We start from the raw sequence: 21633 nt of genomic DNA, 5'->3' as shown, positions 1-21633 counted from the left end.
TCAGACAATCAACTCATTAGGTGGGCCACACATGTATGAAACAATGGAAGGTTGTAAATAGAACTGCCAACTGCCCTCATTCAGCATACATGTTGTGGCCCACTCGATGCATAATTCAGATGTCCACCAAATTTTGGCACATGTGGCCACACATAGGTCACAATTCTAAAGCTCAGTGATTTGCTTCAGAACCAGGCTGAGTCAACTCAACTCGACGGGCTTTCAAGTCAATTCACTAAGAACTAGCTGGTGAATGTGGCTTGGTCCAACCCATTGGGTCTGATTGTGGACTCAGTCGACTCGACATGACTGATGGTGACTTAAACTGAGTCACAAGCTTGGTCAACTGTCATTTTTTTCTTGTCTGGTTGGAAATTTCTCCAGATAGACAATTTCCAACTGTACGACCCATTTTTGGCCCATTTACCTTTTTAAGCCCATTTCTTTTTACCTCCCCAGAATACTCCCCAGCCATACGGACATCTTGCCAATGGTCAAAAATGCTCCTGCATTTTTTGCAAGTACGGTCGAAGCAGTTGAGGACAATAGAACCCCTGCTCTTTAAAGTCGACTTTGGCTACGGATGATAACCGTAGCTATAGATAACATAATCCGTAGCCAAAACCAAAAGGGGTATCAAGGCGGGCTCACCGAACTGGTGATCCCCCGCCAGTTTATGGCCTATCCGGCGGGGCCACACCGATTCGGCTGCCCTCTATAGCTATGGATTAACCATAGCCATAAGTACCATAGGCCAATGTGTCATCCTCCCCCCACTCCTTATATTTATTTTTTTTGTTTTTTTTGTTTTTTTTTCACACACACTCATCCATTTATTTTGATGGCTCGTTTTAAGGCATGCTTCAAAAAATGAAGTAAATCCAAACCTTAGGTGGACCATGCCACAGGAAATGGTTGTGAATGAATATCCACAATTAAAAACATCTTATGGGTCACTGGAATTTTTATTTGTAATTCATCCTGTTGATAAAGTAAGAAAGAAATTGAGCGGGGCAAACATGAAATTGAGCCGGGGAAACCGGAAATTGAGAGGGCCAAATAGAGATTGAACAGGGCAAACATGAAATACCCTTGCTCTTCAAAACACATGCCTTTCTCACCCCATTTCAAAGAAAAACACTCGTAAGCACGTTTTTCTTCCTATTTTTCTAACTAAAATCTTCGTTTATCATCTACATATTATCATTCTACATTTGCCATTTTCCATATTGGCTAGGGTTACATGAAATCCTCCAAACTGGTTGTAGCTACAATCTTTGACGCTAGGATCCCTCTATTTAATGTTTGCCCAGCTGAATTTCATGTTAGGCTCGCTCTAATTAATGTTTGCCCAACTCAATTTCATGCTAGGCTCGCTATATTTTCAGTTTGCCCTGCTGAATTTCATGTTTGCCCCGCTCAATTTTATGTTTGCCCCGCTTAATTTTCAGTTTGCCCCACTTAATTTCATGTTTATCCTGCTTAATTTCTAGTTTGCCCCGCTCATTTCATGTTTACCCCACTGAATTTCTAGTTTGCCCCGCTCAATTTCTAGTTTACCCTGCTGAATTTCATGTTTGCCCCGCTCAATTTCTAGTTTGCCCCGCTCAAGTTCGATATTATCGAGCATTGCTTGATATATCGAGATTTGAATGTCGATATTATCGGGACATGCTCGATATATCGAGAAATTATTGAAAATTCAATGTTGGTTGCTAGACATTTCAAAGGCAATGTCGATATTATTAAGCAACGCTCAATATATCGAAGATTGATTCTCGATATTATCGAGACACTCTCGATATATGTCGACACGAGTTTTCCAATCTACATCAATGGACATAAATCATTAGTTTCGATACTATCGATTCGGTCTCGATATTATCGATAACTTACCATTAAATATGTGGAGAACTTGGCACGATTGTGAGATATCCTTTATAAAATCCATATGCAAAGGTTAAACGGATCATCTAACAATGTACCTCATAATCTTTTGCTAAATCTACGTGTTGAGTGCATCATTTTACTCGCAAGAAGGAATTAAATTATTTATGATCCGATAAATGGATCAGATCGCTAAAAACTATCATATTTGTCCGATGCATGGCAAGGCCTTTCCACAATCTCACTCGTGTGAGGCTCATTAAGATTTCTGGTCTTCTCTACTCTCGTGGGCCATAAATGGGTCGTACAGTAGGAAATTTCTCATGGAGATTCTCTACAGGAGTAGAGAAGACCAGAAATCAGCAGGGCAAACAGAAAATTGAGCGGGGTAAACATGAAATTGAGCAGGGCAAACATGAAATTCAGCGGGAGAAACTAGAAATTGAGCGGGGCAAACAGGAAATTGAGCGGGGTAAATATGAAATTGAGCAGAGCAAACATGAAATTCAACGAGGCAAATATGAAATTGAGCAAGGCAAACTCGAAATTGAGCGGGGCAAATACGAAATTGAATGGGGCAAACATGAAATTCAATAGGGCAAACATGAAATTCAGCAGGGCAAACAGAAAATTAAGCGGGGCAAACATGAAATTGAGCGGGGCAAACATGAAATTCAGTGGGGGAAACTGGAAATTGAGCGGGGCAAACAAGAAATTCAGTGGGGGAAACTGGAACTTGAGCAAGGCAAACACGAAATTGAGCGGGGCAAACTAGAATTAAGCAGGGCAAACATGAAATTGAGCGGGGCAAACATAAAATTGAGCAAGGCAAACTGGAAATTGAGCGGGGCAAACATGAAATTCAACGGGGCAAACACAAAATTCAACTAGGCAAATATGAAATTAAGTGGGGCAAACTGAAAATTGAGCGAGGCAAACATGAAATTGAGCAGGGCAAAGTCAAAATTGATCGTCACAAACTAGAAATTGAGCGGGGCAAACATGAAATATCAGCGGGGCAGAAAATTGAGTGTGGTAAACATGAAATTGAGTGGGGTAAACTCGAAATCTTCCACATACCTTTCTCTTCATCTTCTAAACACCCCACTCTTCATCTTCTAAATATCTTTCTCTTCATCTTTATACCACCATCTTTTCATCTTTCAAACATCTCTCCCTTGTATCACCAATGTATTAATATCACTAATGTAGTCACCAATATCTTCAACTATGTAAATTCTAAGTGTTGCTTGTATTGCCCGCATTTCCGATTATCAACGATATTATTGACGATATCGATATTGTTTTCGTATCCCTGGCCAGCGAAACTTGTAGCGATACCGATACTTTGAACACTGGTCCTAGGATTTTCTCCAACTGGAAAGCATTACCCAAATAGTTCATGGGTTTTTATAGCTGAATGTGGACTATATACAACTCTGGCAAAGTCCAAGATCATTCCCTTCATTCCCACAAGTGTGTGTGAAAAAAAAGAAAAAATATATAAAAAGGAGTGGGGGGATGCTGACACATCGGCCTGCGATACCTATGGATACGTATTATGTTATCCATGGCTACAGTTATAATCTGTAGCCATAGTTTTACTTTAGAGGGTAGGGGTATTTTCGTCCTCATCTGCTCTGACCATACTTGCAAAAAATGCAGGGACATTTTTGACCTTTGGCAAGACATCCGTACAGCTAGGGAGTATTCTGGGGAGGTAAAAAGAAGTAGGCTTAAAAAGGTAAATGGGCCATAAATGGGTCGTACGGTTGGAAATTTCTCCTTAATGCTCCGCTTCCAAGCAGTGAAACGCAGATGAGTAAACATTTTTTGCCGATTGGCCTATAGAAATTGGTCGACAAATAATGGTTGTTGCAACGACTTGCTGATGGATTCCGATCATCGTATCAATCGGCCGATTATTTTCGACTATTTCACCGATTGGCCTATAGAAATTGGTCGTGTCTCAAATTTGCTAACAAATCTCGATTGTTACTATGTATTGGCTGGCTGAATGTTCCTATTGTGTTGAAGAATCTGTAGAACCCAATTGTTATAAGAATCAGTTAATTTCGCTTGTTAAGTTGCATATTTTCTTATATAACTTAACTGTTGTGGACGGTGTTGCTTGTGTCTTTTATAAGCACTTCTTCGTAAAAACTCACCTCTTACTCTTTATAAAACTCCTTATGAATCAATGATTTATACATACAACACAATATATATCTTCTTGATCGTTTTCTCTAAAAAGCAAGTGAAGTGGGTTTTTTATTTTTATTTTCTCAATACGCAGTCTATTAAAAATGAAAACTGCGTACCAAGTTCCCATTGTGGTCTCTTCATGATTGTTGCATATAGAACCATCAAGGCTTGTCGTATCCTAGAAGCAGTTCGTTAAAAATCCAATAGCAATCTCATACCAACGATAGAGGGCAAATAATGCTTTAATAAAAGCATATCTTATACGTGATTCAAAGCCCGGTTTACTCTTTTTATTTCGCTCGATTTCAGTTTTTGCCAATACAATTTTTAATCAACATGTCCGGCAAAGTAGAACATAGGCCCGAGCCCCATGTAGCTCCTTATCCCAAGGGGGCGTTGTAGATACCCCACATTAGGCTAATAAGCTACTAGAATTTGAATGGATGGATAGACAACCACACCTTGATCTTAAACCCTAACCCTAAAAGCGTAAACCCCAGGAACCCCAATCTTAAACCTTAACTCTATAAGCTTGAACCCTATGAACCCCAACCCTGAACCATAAACTCAACCCATTCAACCCAGTCAACCTGGTCAACCTAACCCTGAACCCTAGGAACTCGAAACCCTAGAACCTTGACTCAACTCAGGTACTCAACTCACCCCATCATCCTACCCAAGCCCATAACCAAGTCAACTCACCTAGTTAAGCCCAAAACCATGCCTGAATAGAAGCCCAAAACCAAGCCTAATCGGAGAAATGACCGAAACCTCAAAGCATCAACCCTCATAGCAGAGCCTCCACACCCTTGTAGGATGCTGCTTGCCAAAGCAGGGAGTTTAAGTGGGGACGACACTCCTCTTTCGGGTCGCATCTCTCAAGCATGCGGGTTCCTCCTTTTTCGAACCTTGAGTGTGCAGTTAAGGTATATTTACTCTGATGCCGAACTCCTTACCCAAAATCACACTTTTACCACCTCATCTAACCCATGAGATGATGCCACGTGACAATCTCCACTCACAACCATTCAACCATATTTTACCCATAAGATCACTAGAAATCACAAGAAAAATATGTTGGGAGACTATAAATAGCCCCCTTCCCTTCCCATTTCACACACACCATGCTTCAATAAGCATCAAAGAGCCTTCTCATATTAGAGAGCTCACCTATTAGGAAGTCATCATTCCATTGAGAGAGAGAGAGAGAGAGAGAGAGAGAGAGAGAGAGAGAGCCTAACCCTGGTCTAGTACAGTCTAGCCAGAGTCCAAGCCTTATGAGCTACCCAATTTCAAATATGAGCAACTCAATATAACCCTGCGACACCACTGTTTATCTTACTGTTTAAGCCTCTATAAATTTCATCAAACCGGTGCATTAGCATCGTGCAACATTCATTCCTTTTTCAACCCCCATGCTCCTCATATACATCAACATCATAATTCATCTCATTGTTTTCACAATTTGACTGACAGGCGTATGTTATGTGGCTTGCCGATATAATCAGATGTTGCCCATCAGAAACCTTAGCCAGTTAGCCATCGTTTAACTCATACATTGCATTCCATCATTTTCATCGTATATGACTGGTGAGCGTATGCTTTGAGACTTGCCGATATAATCACAGCAAATCCACTAGAAAACCTTAGCTGGTTGACCATCGTTTTATAATAAGCATCCATACAACATCAAGCATCATTTGCACCCTGCATTTGATCGTTTTGAATGTATGTTATGCGGCTTGCTGATATAATTATAACCTGTCCATCAGAAAATTGGATCAATCAAACACCTCTAGCATTCAATCGCATTACATTTACAACAAGCAAGAACTACTCTTATTATTCAGAAATTAGTAAGATCATATGAAGTAAAGACCATACATCCATATGGGCAGAGTGACCGCCTAACACTTTTCCTCTCTATAACCGCGGTCCCTTACTTGGAATCTCTGAAACGTAAATTCATGAGTCATCTTGATGTTAAGGATCTTCGGGTCCTCGATCTTATGTGTTTATATGGGATCCAACCGACTGCAGAATCGTAATAATTGGTTAGTGACTACTATCAAGAGTTCTTGCACAATCCAAGCTCCAAAGTAGCTCACCAACTTTTAAAAGATTCTATTCAACTATATCCATTAAACCATTGAAATGACGCCACATCACAAATTTAATTTAGTGCTATCACAACTTCACCAAATCTGCTCCCATCTCCCATAGCAACACAAAACTGAAATTCAAAGTGAAAAGTAACGCTTGTTTAAAAGCCAGAGCCCAATGGCTCTTTTTTTGTTACTAGACCAAACTTCCTGGCCCTTGATCTCACCGTCTAGCATCCAGTGTACCCTGACATGCATGATTCCGACTAGTGACAAGCATGCCTTTCAAAATCCTGAACGGGCTAGGCTAAGGGGCTCTTAGATACAGTCCCAGCTCAACCAGATTAATAAACAATCTTAAAATTTATTCCCAGGCCCTGCCCATGGGCCTAATACGCAATCCAAGCCCATATCTAAGTGGGCTGGGTCCAAAAGCTCGATGGGCCATCCAGTAATTAAGCTCGATGGGCCAAGATACTTTCCTTAGGGCGTGTTTGGATGCCGGGCCCATAACGTAATGTATCGTATATGTCAGTGAAATACATCCTTGAAATCGACGCTATCCAAACACCGCCACGTGGTACGCTGGCGACCCGAGTACATTGCCAGCCCAGTTTCTCGAAACGACACGTTTTGTAAAACACTGTTACAATGTAGGCGTCTGTGTAGAAGATGAGAGTTTTAAGAAAAAAAAATTAAAAATCCCGAGATTGCAAATGGTTCAGCGGACATATACGATCATTATTGCCTTCCTTGTAAGCACACGTTGGGCGAAAGGAAAGAAGCGGCTGAGGAAGGAAGAAATGGTTGGGTTTGCAAGATCGAGGATTTTCATCGAAAGCATATTTCCGAAAGGAGAGCCTCTCGTTTCCAAGCTCATAACCTTCTCTCAATACATAGTATTCCTAGGCACTATTGTAACATCCCGAATTTTTCCCAACTTGGCAATGGACGTCCTTGGACGTAGAACTGCCCTAGGACCTTATTCTATTGTAATTAGGGCGTAATTTAGTTAAGTATTAATAACTTGGCTCACTTTCTATACAAACTACAAAGGCCCAAGTACGACCTCAGGTAGAAATCAAATAGGATCAAATCCTTTAGAAACTAAACGAGAATTAATTTAGCGCTAAACTAGATTCTCTATGCAATGGGCCCTAATCACTTTAAATACAAACTGCAGGACCCAAAACGAGTAGAATCGATACCGCTACAATACCCTAAAACTTATGATCAATCCCTAATCCCGTTTGCTCTCGGGAGCACACTGAAACTCCGTATCGAACCTGGACCGCACGTCAAAAGTCCGGTTACTGCGAAACCATACGGTTAGGACCGTCTCACTGGACTTGACATCCACCTCGGAAATCAAGTCCTAATGATACCCAAAAATGCACAACTTGAGTTCGGAGCGAAGTGCGTGAGAAACGTGGATATCTTTAGAAATAAAATCCGAATTTAAGTAATCTGAGTCGTGTCGCTTGCGGGCCAAATATAAGGATTCAGACCGTCAGAATCTTACCCAAATACACCCTCAGATCAGGGGAAATGTCCCATACATGGCAATGCACTTGTGGCCCTGTTCGAGTGCCCGTGACCGTTGAACTGAAACTGGTCCGCCACGGTCGATCTGTAAACCAGATCGGAGAGAAAACTCAGCCTAACCTATATCCATGGTTAGGGAGCTTAAGTTCGACTGCACGTAGAAAAAGGGCCACCAGAAGTGCTCCGTTGGGCTGAAACAGACGCCCTTTGGATATAACTTAAGTATACTTTGGCCCTAGGGCCATTTCCATCAAACCTGGGCCTATATAAGGGCCTTAAACTTTCTCTCTCTCTCTCATTCCATACGATTTTGCAACCCTAGGAGAGAGAAGAGAGCAAAGAGAGAAGGAAAGGGAGAGAAAGTGGGAGAGAGTTCCTGGCATCCGAGCCCATCGCTCCACGTGCTCAATCGGCCTATCTGTATTGCTATACTAGCGATTCTGATTCCATTTTCGAGTAAGAAATCCTAACTCTAATCTGTTTTAGGGATTCAGGTAGAGTAAATGGTGAAATAGCTGACCTGTTTCATACTGTAGATTGTCGTTGTGCCGTAAACAAAGACTTAGTGTTTAAATTGAGTTCGTTACGCGTTTACTGGCAAAAGGTGTGGACTATAAACGTTTAAGTTATGGTTTTCAAGGCCTTCAATGTCAAAAATGGTTTATGACGGACTTGATTACTGTTACATGTGATTAGATGCGATGTTTCCCATATATTACACATATATGTAAACTATGTTGATTTTAATGCCTTCCATGCGTTTGTTGAAATGCTTAAATGAATATGAAATTATGATTTCTGCTTGTTGTATGGGTGGCAACTCCTTGGTGGAAGGATTTGCTATAATATAGGTTATAACTAATTTATTTCATATATAATAGAATGTGTAGACCAAGTGTTTGATAAAATGTTTGAATGAGAAATGGTCCAATGAATTGTATTTATTTAGGGCGTTGAGATAGGATTTCCCAACTACCTTACCTAGGTATATAATTTCCTCCATGTAGTCTTAATTTCAACTACGTGGTTTATGTATAAAATGCACATGTATAATAACATGTTCTATATGATTGATAAAATGTCTGAATGAGGTATTGTTCATTGAACTGTATTTAATAAGGGTGTTGAGATAGAATTCTCAGCTACCTTATCTATATGTATAGTTTTCTTCATGTAACCTAAATTCTGATTTTGCAAATTTATGGATGAAATGCAATATATGACAATATGTGCAATGTGTTTAATGAAATGCTCGAATGAGATTCATGTTGGAAATGTTCACTAAATGCTTATATGATTATCACATGTCTCCATATGTTTTAATTGAATATGATTGGGACTACTATGTAGTCCAGGCAATTGGTAACAATTCCTATTTGAGTGGCCGCATTAGTCTTGCCACAATTGATGCGTTCGATGAATCCGAGTCGTACGATGATCGTCGACAATGGTACCTTGTCGATTAATTCAGCGTACGCTCGTACCAGTCGAGCTCGTCAAGTAACCCGATTGACCCAATGTATGTTCACCATGTATAGAATCTAAGGTACCAAACTCATCAGTGGAAAATCCCTTTAACCTTGGTACCTCGATCCGCTAAGACTCATGAGCCGGGCATAGTAGTATGGGACACCGTAGTCAAGTTGTCGGCCTACGCTGGGGTGACGAGCCTCCCCATAGTGACCAGTGAACAACCCAAACTCGTGAGCCAAATACGGCAGTATGGGACACTGTATTTGAGTTGTCGGCCTACCCTTGCGCAGCCTGACTGTGGTCCCCAGTCGAGTTGGTGACGAGCCTTCGAAAATAGACTGTCAATTGGTAGGGTGTGGGCGGTAGTGACCTCGAGTGTACGCTGAGACTGTGATGAGGCGACGAGTCTTTCCATAGCAACCAGAGTACAAATTAGGCCTGCACTGATAAGGTGACGAGCCCTTTGTAGTGACCTAGAACCACAACATAGTATGAGAATTGCTAGGACTGACGACCCTAGAATGGATCATTGTTTGATAATTGATATAAGGGAGGTACCTTAGCTTTACAATCTTGCTGTATGAAAATGATTAATAAGAACTTGGTAATCACGCTCATGCACCGCATTACGTGTGTGTTTGGCGTAGCAGGTCAAGCACTGAGGAAGTGTTTCACGCGCGATCGTGAGATGAAGTCGCTGAGGGAGCGCAGGCGAGGGCATGCATCATTATTTCATATCATTCTTGCATTAATCACAGTACTTAGGGGTGTTTGCTTGTATTATGTTATCATTACTGCTTGACTGAATTGATAACATGCTAACCTTTGCTTTATTGTTCCGCTGAGTTGATCACTCACTCCCCACGTTACGGGACGGTATTGTACACACCAACCAGACTTTGTCTTAGTTACAGGTGGTGGCGATGCCTGCGAGGCGGAGCCAGACTTTAAGGATAAAGATGAGGCATTCTCATATATTCAGTATTCTGGCGGATTTATATAGGCCGCTCGGAACGACGGGATTACAGGAACATATGATTAGTTGGACATCCACATTTTGTCATTTTGTACTCTTTTTGAAACAGATATGTATTTATTCAGCTCAGTGATGCTATCATACTCAGGAGGTTGAGAAACACGTCTATGTACTTTATATAAATCCATCACAGTCTTCCGCTTGCATAAGTTAACTGTCTCTGGAGTATGACATGCTGTTTTGGTATAATCTCATTCATGTTTCAGGCACTAATATGGACAACATTAAATCATCATTATCTATGTTGCATAAGTGATGCGTTGGAACTCGGGAGTTGAGTCTATGCTCGACCCCCGATTTTCAGGGCGTTACAACTATGTTCGCCTCCTTTTACTACTGCCCCGAAGACCATCCCAACAAGAAGAAGATTTCCTCTTCCTCTGCCTGACTTCTTCCTCCATCCTTCCCATCATTTTCAAGTTTTTTGTAGATGAGCTACGGGTAAAAAAAATCGCATCCGCTCGTTGAATGTGGACTGCTGCTCCAACCGTTATTGATGTGGTGGGCCACGAGATAGCCTTTCGATCACTATGCCAATTTGCAACCCGTGTGCCACGAGGAGGGAACTGCATATTAGCGTTCCTCTTTGATGGATGATGTTGAAGCTAGGTTTGCTCATTCGGCTCACAGATCGACACGAGGGGCACATGTGCCAGATTAGAATTCCCCTCTACCATTCTCACTATGTAGATGCCCTATTGAAGGAAGCAAGCTCTTCTCATCACAAGACGAATGAACGATAATTTCATACCTATTTAATGCTTGGGAAGCAGTGCGGCTGATGAACACTCCATTCCCAAACACTGATTTCGGAAACCATGGTCTCGTGTGATTACAGGTGCACTCTTATCCAAACATTGTGAGAGGTTTGCAATTTGCAGACGCTTTACCGCTGCAAGACCACTAATACCTTGATGAGACAGTTTTACTTCCCTCTACAATACTATACGAGAATCCAAACACGCCCTTATCCCGGAAGAAAACGCATCATCATTTACTTCCCGTCAGCTTGTTTGATAGTCCAGAGGACCACACTAAAATGTAGCCCCCAGGTACTACCTTTTCGGATAACAAGTCCCACCATGATGATCATATTGATTGTGAAAAAGCACACTGGTTGGGAAATCCTACCTCTCGAATTGGAAAATGAACGGCTGACACTTGAAGATTAAACATCAATTTGTCAGCCTAGGCAGGAGCGATAAGATCATCGAACACAGCAGGATCTTTTGACACGGTCCTTCCATGGCCAAGCCAATCACAAGCCGTTCCAGTAGAGAACAGATCGGCTACTCCCCCTGCCACCAGCCCGGTGGCCGGTGGTCGGTGCTCTGTGGGCCCTGCCATGATGTATTGGTTTCATCCATTCCGTTCATCCGTTTTTACAGATCATTTTAGGGCTTTAAACCAAGAATGAGAGGGATATAAATCTCAGGTGGACCACACCACAGGAAAACAACAATGATTGTATATCCACCATTAAAATCCTCATAAGGCCCACTGTACTGTTTATTTGACATCCAATCTTTTGATTAGGTCATACAGACCCAGATGAAGGGGAAAAAAAAAGATCAGCTTGATCCGAAACTTTTATGGTCCCCAAAAGTTTTTAATGGTTGACTTTCATTCAACACTGTTTCCTGTAATGTGGTCCACTTGAGATTGTGAAATACGTCATTTTTGGTCTCATGCCATAAAATGATCTAGAAAAATAGATGGACGTCATGGATGAAACACATACATCATAATGGGGCCCACAGAGCACCGACCATCAGCCATTGGCGGGTGGCAGGGGGAGCAGCCAAGCTCCACGCGCATTGGAGGATCACAGAACTGCAGATTTGCGCTAGTCCACGATCATGAGACCTTCCATTTTTTTTCGAATCTGGGCCATCTTCCAGTCATCCAAACAGTTCGTACGATGTTTTTCACATCGTAGGACAATAAATAAGAGCTCTGCATATGGATTATTTCAACCGTTTGATAATTTGGTTCATTTGCTTTGAACATGGACCGTCACCATAACTTCTGGATAATCAAGGGAGGAAATATTCAGCATAAGAGTTTTCCCAATTCAAATGGTCCCCACAAAACAGTTTTAGGTCATTGACAAAAAGACCCAAGTCCAGCGGCTACAAAACCGATGTATCATATTGCAATAATCGACTTATTATAAAGAATTAAGAATAATCACAATTGTAATCGCTCGCATGAGATGGAATAGGGCCTTCGCAGCAAACAGGTGCGAGATCTGAGCTTTTCATCAGATAAGGCACACTAAGAACACTCGCTGGAGCAAATCCAGACCGTCATAATCAGATGCATTTATTCTGTAAAAAGATCAATATCTAGAAAAAAACTGACGGTCTATGTTCTTGTACAAGCGTACCACAACATGGCGTGTGGACGATCCAACTGGCCGCTTCATAGGATAACGTACGCATCGAACCCATGCTACCCATCTCATGCGAACAAAACAACACATAAAAACACTTGAGCGTTCTTGACTGGAAGCCACACGATGAGATGGTCCAACGATTTGAACGGTCTGGTTACTACCATGAGCAGGCTTAGCTGATGATCCTAACCTTTGGTTGTTAGTGCTGAGTGCGAGACAACCACGACACGGATGTATCCGATCATTGGCCCACTCAGCATGCGTGGTCCAATGGGGCGACGCGGTTTGACTGGTGACAGGAACACCAGCCAGCTAGCTGGGGTCAAATCTCTGTGGGCCCTACAATGATGCATGTGTTTTATCCACGCCGTCCATCCATTTTAGGGCGTGATCCAAACAATTAGGCAAATCAAAATCTAAGTGGACCACACAACAGGAAACATTGGGGAGAATGATATTCACCGTTGAAACATTCATAGGCCCCGTAGAGATGTTTATTTGTCATCAAAACTGTTCATAAGGCCACACAGACATGGATGAAAGTAAAGCACAAATATCAGCTCGATATAAAACTTTCCCCGAGAAGTTTTCAACGGTAAGCGTTCAACCCCCACTGTTTACTGTGGTGTGTTCCACTTGAGCTTTGGATTACCTAATTTTTAGTTTATAGTGTAAAATGATATTTAAAAATTTATGGACGGAGTGGATATAAAAATACATCATGGAGAGGCCCACAGAGCTTTGACATCAGCTAGATGGCTGGTGTTGTGTCCGGCGACACACGCTGGATCCTGTGTCGCGACGGAGGCAAACCGACCTCCCGCTGAAATCCGGGGACGCAAAATAATCTCTTCCCCATCAGTTGCTTTCAGTCATCCCGCGTCTTCTCTTCCTAACAAACAACAGGGAAGAAAGAAGAATCTTTGAAATCTCCTTCAAAAGCAAGAAGAAAAGCTGCTGCTGATGGGCGATGACAAATCGGCGATTCCGATGGCGAGCAGAGATCGAGAGCTCCTCATCCAAGTCATGGAGTCCGGTGAAGTCGATGCCGAATCCAAAGCCTCTTCCTCGTCCACCCCTTCCTCGCACCATCACTCTGGTAGAGAGGTTCGCTCTCTTTCATCTGCCCCTTTTACCCTTTCTTTTCGGGGTTGATTCGTTGTAGAATTCATGTAATTTTTTAATTTTCCGATGGGCTTTTTGGAGAACTATTTTTCCCTTGTTTAGATCGGGTTCTTAGAAATCTTCTTCTTTAGGCGGTTCTCTTCTGCAGTTCTGCTGCCTTTGGTTTTAGAATTTACAGGGTTCTGTCCCGAGGAGGGATTGCACAGGTCCTGGGCCCGAGGATTTTACACAGTATCCTTAGGCTGAGTGTGGCGATCCAGACGGTCGATCTGATGGTTATTGCCTTGGATTCGCCGTGCCCTGGAAATCTCCTCGATGCAACGATCTTAATGGCTGCGGATGAATCGTGCCCCAGAAACGTCCTTATGGTGCCATCTATGTTAACCTTTCGAAGACCTGCAATGGCTGCTTGCTTGTTGCGTGAGAAAGAGGTTTTTCTTCTTTGCTTGTGTGCGAGTGATCCAGGCCAATCATCAGGCTGGGCCACTGTGGACATGGCCTAACCCCATAAAAATGGGATTTGTTCACTCATCAGGTGTACCGCATGTATACATGAGATACGGACCGTCGATCATTTTACTTCCAACAGTCCATTTTCATATACACTGGTGTTCACCTGTTGAGAATTCCCATCCTGATTTTTCCAGCTAGGGCACGTTATTATTATTATTATTATTTTTGAGAGGTAGCCAGGGTATGTTCAAGGCATGCACCACCTGATAAACGGGCCAGATCTTTCACCTACTTGTATCCACACACTGAGAGAGTAGGATTCAGATGGCCACTCCCACAAGAAGCCACAGAACGGCTCTCCAAGGATAGAAAATTGAAGAAAGATCGAGGTGGAATAATTTGTTGGAGAAAGATCTGTCCATATCTTTTCATTCAACGGACGGGCCCAATTGTAGATTGACGTCCCTTGTCTTGGAGACAAAAAAAGTTTCAAACCTCACAGCGAGAATCCTTGTTCGCAATCTGATTGTTTGGTGACTATTTGAGATCATTGATGCTTGCAGCCCAATGCACTTGGTTTTGTAATGCAACTAGATCGGGGAAGAAACTAATTGCAATGGGAATCAACATTCCGGATTGAAGTTCAAACCATAAGAGAAAAGAATGCAAGACTGAGCAAGTTCAACAGTCCTCCGGTCTTGAACTAGAAATCACTCCCCCCTCCCCCCTTCAACAACCACTGTAGAGAAAACGAGATCATTTTCATAAAAAGAGAATATCGTTTATTTTATTCCATAGGCCAAGCCTTATTTATATTTAGTCCTTACAATCCACAATAAAATCTATGGAATCCCCGTGCCATCGAAACATGACGAACATCGAATTTGATTAGTTCGCTGCCGGCCCTTCTTCAGTTGGCAAAGTTGGAGTTGAGGGAAGAGGATACGCTCTTTTGGTCAAGCAATAGATTTGGGAAGATCTTGGCTAGATTGCTCTTTTCCTTCATCTTCTCTTTGCCTCCTACGTCGGGCTTGCCTCATCCGTTTCATCATTGGTTTTATGGGGCCCCTCCTTGGGTTGCAGCTTTTGTCCGGTTGGTGGCCGGAAAAGAATTCTTACTATTGATAACCTCCAAAGAAGAGCAATGGTTCTCCCTAATATTTGTGTGATGTACATGGGGAATGAAGAGTCAATTGACCATCTTTTTATTCATTGCTCTTTTGTCAAGATGGTATGGGACTGTTTCCTTTTTTCATTTCATATGGATTGGGTCATGCCGAAAACTGTGGAAGACTTGTTATGGACGTGGCATAGAGGTGGCGTCGGGAAGGATCGTAAAGTCTTATTTTGGATGCACATTATGGCCGTGTTATGGGTCATTTGGAGTACCAGAAATGGTCATTGTTTATGGAACGTGGAAGTGGGGGTCAATGAGGTGATTTCTAAATTTAAAAGGCTAGTGTCGGTATGGGCGGTTTATGTAAAGGCAGCCTTGGCTGCCCTTCCCCTCTAGTTGATTGTTAGAGGTTTTTGGGCTTGTATTCTTTTCTCACTTTGTGAGCTTCTTAATAAAATTTCAGTTATCTCTTAAAAAAAAGGAAGAATTCCTAGCTAGCAAAGATATGAAAAATAGGAAACTACCTAAATAAGAAAACACTTAATAAGAAGTACTTGAATAAAAAAAAATCTAAGATTACTTTTGCCTAATATAAAGATATCAAATGAATTTTTCTAATGTAGAGATTTGAAAGAAAAGAAAAATAAAGATATTATTTCCTAATGTAGAGATTTGAAAGAAAATGAAAGTAAAGATATTTCCTACCGTAGAGATTTGAAAGAAAAGGAAAGTAGGGATGGCCTAAAAAGGCAAAGTGGGCCCTTTCTTTTGCACACGTGCAGAGTGGGATGTGGGGCGATTGCATCATTTTACCTCACCAAGCATTTGTATAGAAAAAAAGGGAAAATCAGATCTAAGGATGCCTTTCATATATAAAGTGCATGATAAGCAAAAGACCAGTCCATGTCTTGTTTTGCCTATTCCTTCCATATGATGAGAAAATAGTTTCTATTTTCATGTGCACTTGACCTAATGTTGACAAAAAGGCAGCATTTTTTATTGCTACAGTTGTGTTGGTTTTTTTTTTCCCTAAACCATGTGTGACTTTATGCACTTTAACCCATAAAACTATTGTTTAGGAACCTTAGGTTAGTTGATAGAACTTCTGATTGTATACAAGTATGGTGATCCTATCAGATATCCTTGTGCTTTCAAGGAGCATGATATACTTTCAGAACTCTTTGACCTTATTGGGCTGTTACACTGCAAAATTTGTGGTTGTTATCTTTCTCTTCCCTGTCTTTGTGTGCGTGCGTGCACGCATGTGTTATCATTGCAGTTTTGTTAACAAAGCTTGAGATATTAACTCCACACTTTCTTTCAAAAAAATATATTAACTCAACGCTTTCTTTCAAAAAAAGATATTGACTCCATGCCTTTATGGTGCAGGCATTTTTTAAAGTTGTTCGAAGCTGGGCTTCAAAAAATTTCATGACAGGATGGTGAGAATCTTCTCATAACTTTTCTTTGTTTCTTTCTATGAAGTTTTATGTAAATCAGCAAGTAGTCAGCCAAGTCCTATTGGATGAGGACATTCCTCCTGAATCAGCTGTTTTGTGTGGACCCCTTTATTTCAACAGCCAATATCGGGTCTATCTTTCTCTCTCAAAAATAAAAAAAGAAAGGAAAAAAAGTAAAAAAAGTGATGGCCAGATTGTTTTTGGTGCTACCAATTTCAACAGCCATTTGGGGGGATGATTACTCACTAAAAAGGTCCAAACTTTTATTTCTTTCTTCATCCTCCAAAAAGAAAAAGAAAAAAAAAAAAAAAAGAAAAAGAAAAAGGGAGAGAATAGAATCTGTTTATGGTCATGATTCTTGACTTGGTCCATCATGGTTGGAGCCCTATCTTCACGATAATTTGTTTCCCCACTTTTCTCTCATTCTACTTACTGCTTATCTGGGTTGTGTTGTGGCATGGAAGGAGTATAACAACTGATTTTTCAATCACATATTGGAATCATCTATTGATGTTTTCCATAGGGAAAAAGGGTAGATCTTTTGGTGGGCAAAAGGGTTGAGTGCTTGCCAAAAGCAAGAGCATGAGGAATTTGTTCAGTCTTGGATAGCCTAGTGTCGGATGACTGCTTATATCTTGCTTTCTCTTTTCTTGTCATCTTTGTTCTCATTCTCTTTAGGGGCGGCTTGCATGAGTTCGGGCCCACATGGTGTACCATGTGTCAGAAATTTGGTTTGATCGTCTTTGTCATAGGGAATAAGCTTTCCTAGCATTTGCTTTCATGTGTGGGGAAGATGAGGTTGTAGATCACCTTACTTGATTATGATTGCTATGGAAATTTGGAGCTAATTTTCTCAATCTCTTTAGGTGAGTTCGGCACAAACGAAATACCTTGCATAAAATAAATCCAGTCTAAAATGCCCGGCACAAATGAAAAACATATCTTGTCAAAAGGCTTGGTATGGAGAAGATACATTGTTGGTTGGTATAAGGGAGTTGATCATGGTCTAAAATCCTAAAAATCCCAAAGGAAAAAAAATCCTAATAAAACCCACTTCATCTACCATCAAATCCTAGCTTTCCATAAAAGGGGAGTGAATCCATGGCAAGCACTCTTCCTCTTGTAAGAATCAAAAGCCACCTTAGAAAATAGCTTTAAAACCTCTTCTGGCCCAAACCCATGATAGCTATGTTTGTCTTTCTAAAGAACCTTTGACACTCTGTGAAGAACCGCACATCGCATGGTAGATCCAACCCTGACAGAGTGTCGATCATCTCATCTGGCATTGACTAAAGCAAAGCAGGCGGAAGAAGATTGAAAGCAAGCTGATCGATGTTGGAGATGATGTAATCGGGATCTGATGCTCCAATGAATTTGAGGTCAGATTGGTATAGAAGAGCTGGAAAAATGTTGGCAGTGGTGGTGACTGGGTTGGAGACGGAGTTTTGACAACGAATGATCCTCCGATCAGGGCGATAATGGTGATAATGACTGATGGGTTCATAAGCAATGGGGAAGAAGAGGGGCTATATCTAGCGAGGTTAAAAAAAGATCCAATGACAACGATGGTGGTAGATAACTGTTGTTGCAGTGGTGGTGATCGCTCAAAAATGGCAATGGTGATGAAAAATGGGGATGGTGGGTTCATTGGTGACGGGCTGCAAATGTTGGTCGGAGAAGAAGGCAGTGGATTGGTAAACGAGGGCGAAAGAGAAACGAAGATGGGGAGGAGTTGTGAGCAACGTTCTAATTTGAAGATGGTGGTGGTCGTGGATGAAGAGGGCCGCTGGAAGATGGTCTGTGTGGGGATCTTGTTTTGACGATGGCCCATGCTCATCGTTGCATGCCAAACCCCATTTTAATGGTCCCAAGACTTAGATATGAAGTGCTTGGATCTACATGTGGGATGTGATGGAAAGTTGTCCTCAAGTGGTGATGCTGGCCATTGTCATGGCATGCGACGGAGAAAGGAAGAAAGAAAGGGATGCTAGGCGGTGACATCGCCACTGTTTGGTGACTGCAGTGGTGTTGGGGTTGTGTGGGAGTGGTCTCGCCATTATTCGGGGATGTCGGTTGTGCGGCTACCAATGACGAGAAGGGAGAGGGAGAAAGAGATGGGGTCTAGGGTTTTACTCTAGCTTTGATACCAATACCATGTTAAACTGCTAGAGACTACATTTTGGAAACTGTAACTTGTATAAATAGGTGAATATATAGAAGATGAGAGATTTTAAGAAATCTTAACAGATACACACACATCTTAACAAATAAGGAAATATTCTAATATAGAAGATTAACTAAATATACTTTACCAAAGATAAACATACACAAAAGCAAACTATTGGGAGTGTGGGCTAAGTGAAGACAAGGTAGAATATTATGTGCAACATTTTGGATGCAAGAAAGGGAATCTTCCTTCCACCTACCTTGGCCTTCTACTATGCATTGGGAAACTAGCAAAACACTTATAGGACTTAGTTTTAGAAAGAGTGCAATGAAAGTTATTTGTTTAGAAAAGCAAACATCTTTCATTTGGGGCACACATCATGTTGATAAAAGCATCTCTTTCAAATATGCCGCTTTATTTCATGTCACTATTTTATCACCCCACTAGGGTTAGTGAGAAGCTTGAGAGAATACAAAGGGTGTTCCTTGGAGAGGTGTAGAAGGGAAGAAGAAGTTCCATCTTGTCAATTGGATCGAAGTCGCAAGCCCAAGGAAAAAGGGGTCTTGGCATAAAGGTCATTAGTACTATTCAATTTGGTACTCATTGCTAAGTGTTTGTGGAGGTTTGGAGAGGAAAAGGACAGATTGTGGAATAAGGTGTTGTCATGCAAATATGGCAAGGAAAGTGGGCATTCATTTATGGCGTTGTCATGCTAGACCTGTGTGACTAAAACCCCCCTCGGATGAAGACCTAGCTAGGAGGTTATATAATGAATTTACAAAAAATTTCCTCGAATTTTCTTTTGTCCACACCATAGAATCCCACTCTTTGTTCACAATCCCAAGTGCAAGGTCGCGATGTAGTAATAACTCGGTGAGACGGAGGTCTAATCCACAATGAATATACTTGTACGTATTCCGAAAGTAAGTAGAACTAGAACTAGAATTGAAATTAAAACTAAAATCTGGAAGAGTTGAGAACAATTGTGAATGAATTAATTAAAAGAGGAACTAGAGCGCCAAGGATCCACTTGTAGCTATTAGGATTCTACCTCACTTGATTCAACAAAACACAACTGGAATCGGAGTCCAATCCTATCCAGTCGGAAGATAAAACAGTCGAAGCACAATCTGAACTTCTTATTGAAATAGTCCACACATAAAGCATTGTTGTGATGATTGGAAGGGAATTCAAACATCCACCATGCCCAAGAGACAATGGTGAGTCACGAATTTTACCAATCTCAACAATATCAAAATAGATAAGAAGATATTCAAAACTATCACATCATTTATTATAATTTGAGTCACAATAAATCATAGAAAACTAAAAATGTTCCTTAATTCAAACTAGAAATCAATGAAGTTCAACATAAACATGAATCAAAGCAAGATAAACATCCCAACAAACTACAAGCTTCACCTCTTAGCCCTAGCTAAGAGGTTTAATTAACCATAGACATGATTAAAACCAAATCTCTTAAACAAAACATTAAAAATAAATTAAGGAAGAAGAAAAACTCTTTGGAGGCTGCCACCCTTTTGCTCTGCTCCTGGAACCTTAATTTGTCTTTTGAACTCCTTAAAGAACCCATATTTATAATCTTTCCTAGACCGTCTTTGGAAACCGCCTCAAATTTACGCACTCTGCGTAACGCTTTTGATGGCATCGAATAACTTTCGATGTCATCGAACATGGATCCCAGATTAAATCGAATTTGGAAGTCGCGCCCTTTCGCACTGCATAAGTTATCGATGTCATCGAACATGCTTCGATGGCATCGAGGACACCTTCGATTGCATCAAAAGGTCTTCGATGACTCGAAAAACGTCTAGAAACTGTCCAGCGAGTTGCTCTATAAATTCTCAAAATTCTCGATGCCATCGAACATGTTTCGATGTAATCGAGCTAGTCTTTGATGGCATCGAACTGGTCTTCGTTGAACTTGTATCGAAGAATCATACCAATTAGTCCAGCAACCAAACTTGAAATTCTTGTAAATCTCGATGCAATCGAACAAGCTTTGATGACATCGAATACTTTGATGGAATCGAAGGGTGTTTGATGTCATCGACAATGAGTTCAACAGTTTCTGTTTTTCTGCACTTTGCGCTTGTGACTTCCTTCTCCACTTGGTTTCCTTGAATCTCAAGGTCTTGAAATCTTCAATCTTGGTCTCCTAAGATCCATCCCTTGCATTGGTGATTCTTGAGCATCAAATCCATGCTTTTAACATTCGTTTCATTCCAAGCTCTCAGATTCACCTCGCAAGACAAACAAGTATGAAATATACCAATTAAGCATTATCATGTTCATAAAACCAAGATATAAACACGGGGAAATATGCAATATTTGACACTCAACACTCTCCCGCCACTAGTGGTCCCTCTCAGAGCAATCCCAACAATTTGGTCACACTTCTATTTCCTCTTCAAACAAGTTTCTTCTGCATAGAGGAGCCCAAATTATCACATTCCCGTCTATTGAGTATTAATTAGCAGCCATAATGTTTTGATCCACTGATATTCCAGCCGAACTTGAGAATTATTCTTGAAGAGGCTTATCCCCCAACCAGACATCAACTCGGTAATGAATGCTCCTTCTCTCCCCTAATGAGAATCTTATCTCGTCCATAAATTTCTCTCAAACCATCTATCGCTTTCCA

General features: G+C 41.2%; 1 protein-coding gene across 3 annotated transcripts in view; it reads left to right on the top strand.

Annotated features, from left to right (window-relative positions):
* The first annotated feature begins 13440 nt into the window (after positions 1 to 13440).
* LOC131256877 (protein CONTINUOUS VASCULAR RING 1-like) overlaps positions 13441 to 21633 on the top strand; it is a 33048-nt gene continuing 24855 nt past the window's right edge. For 2 of the 3 annotated variants that reach the window (XM_058257964.1, XM_058257957.1), the window contains exons 1-2: positions 13441 to 13753; positions 16731 to 16783. In XM_058257964.1, coding sequence (XP_058113947.1) covers positions 13610 to 13753; positions 16731 to 16783 — 197 coding nt within the window. In that variant the 5' untranslated portion in view covers positions 13441 to 13609. The remainder of the gene's footprint in view (positions 13754 to 16730; positions 16784 to 21633) is intronic. The other variant, XM_058257947.1, reaches the window with a different exon arrangement.

Source organism: Magnolia sinica, chromosome 1, assembly GCF_029962835.1.
Source record: "Magnolia sinica isolate HGM2019 chromosome 1, MsV1, whole genome shotgun sequence".
NCBI lineage: Eukaryota > Viridiplantae > Streptophyta > Magnoliopsida > Magnoliales > Magnoliaceae > Magnolia > Magnolia sinica.
The sequence above is the reverse complement of the archived record's forward strand: the minus strand, read 5'-3'. Positions and strand labels throughout refer to the sequence as shown.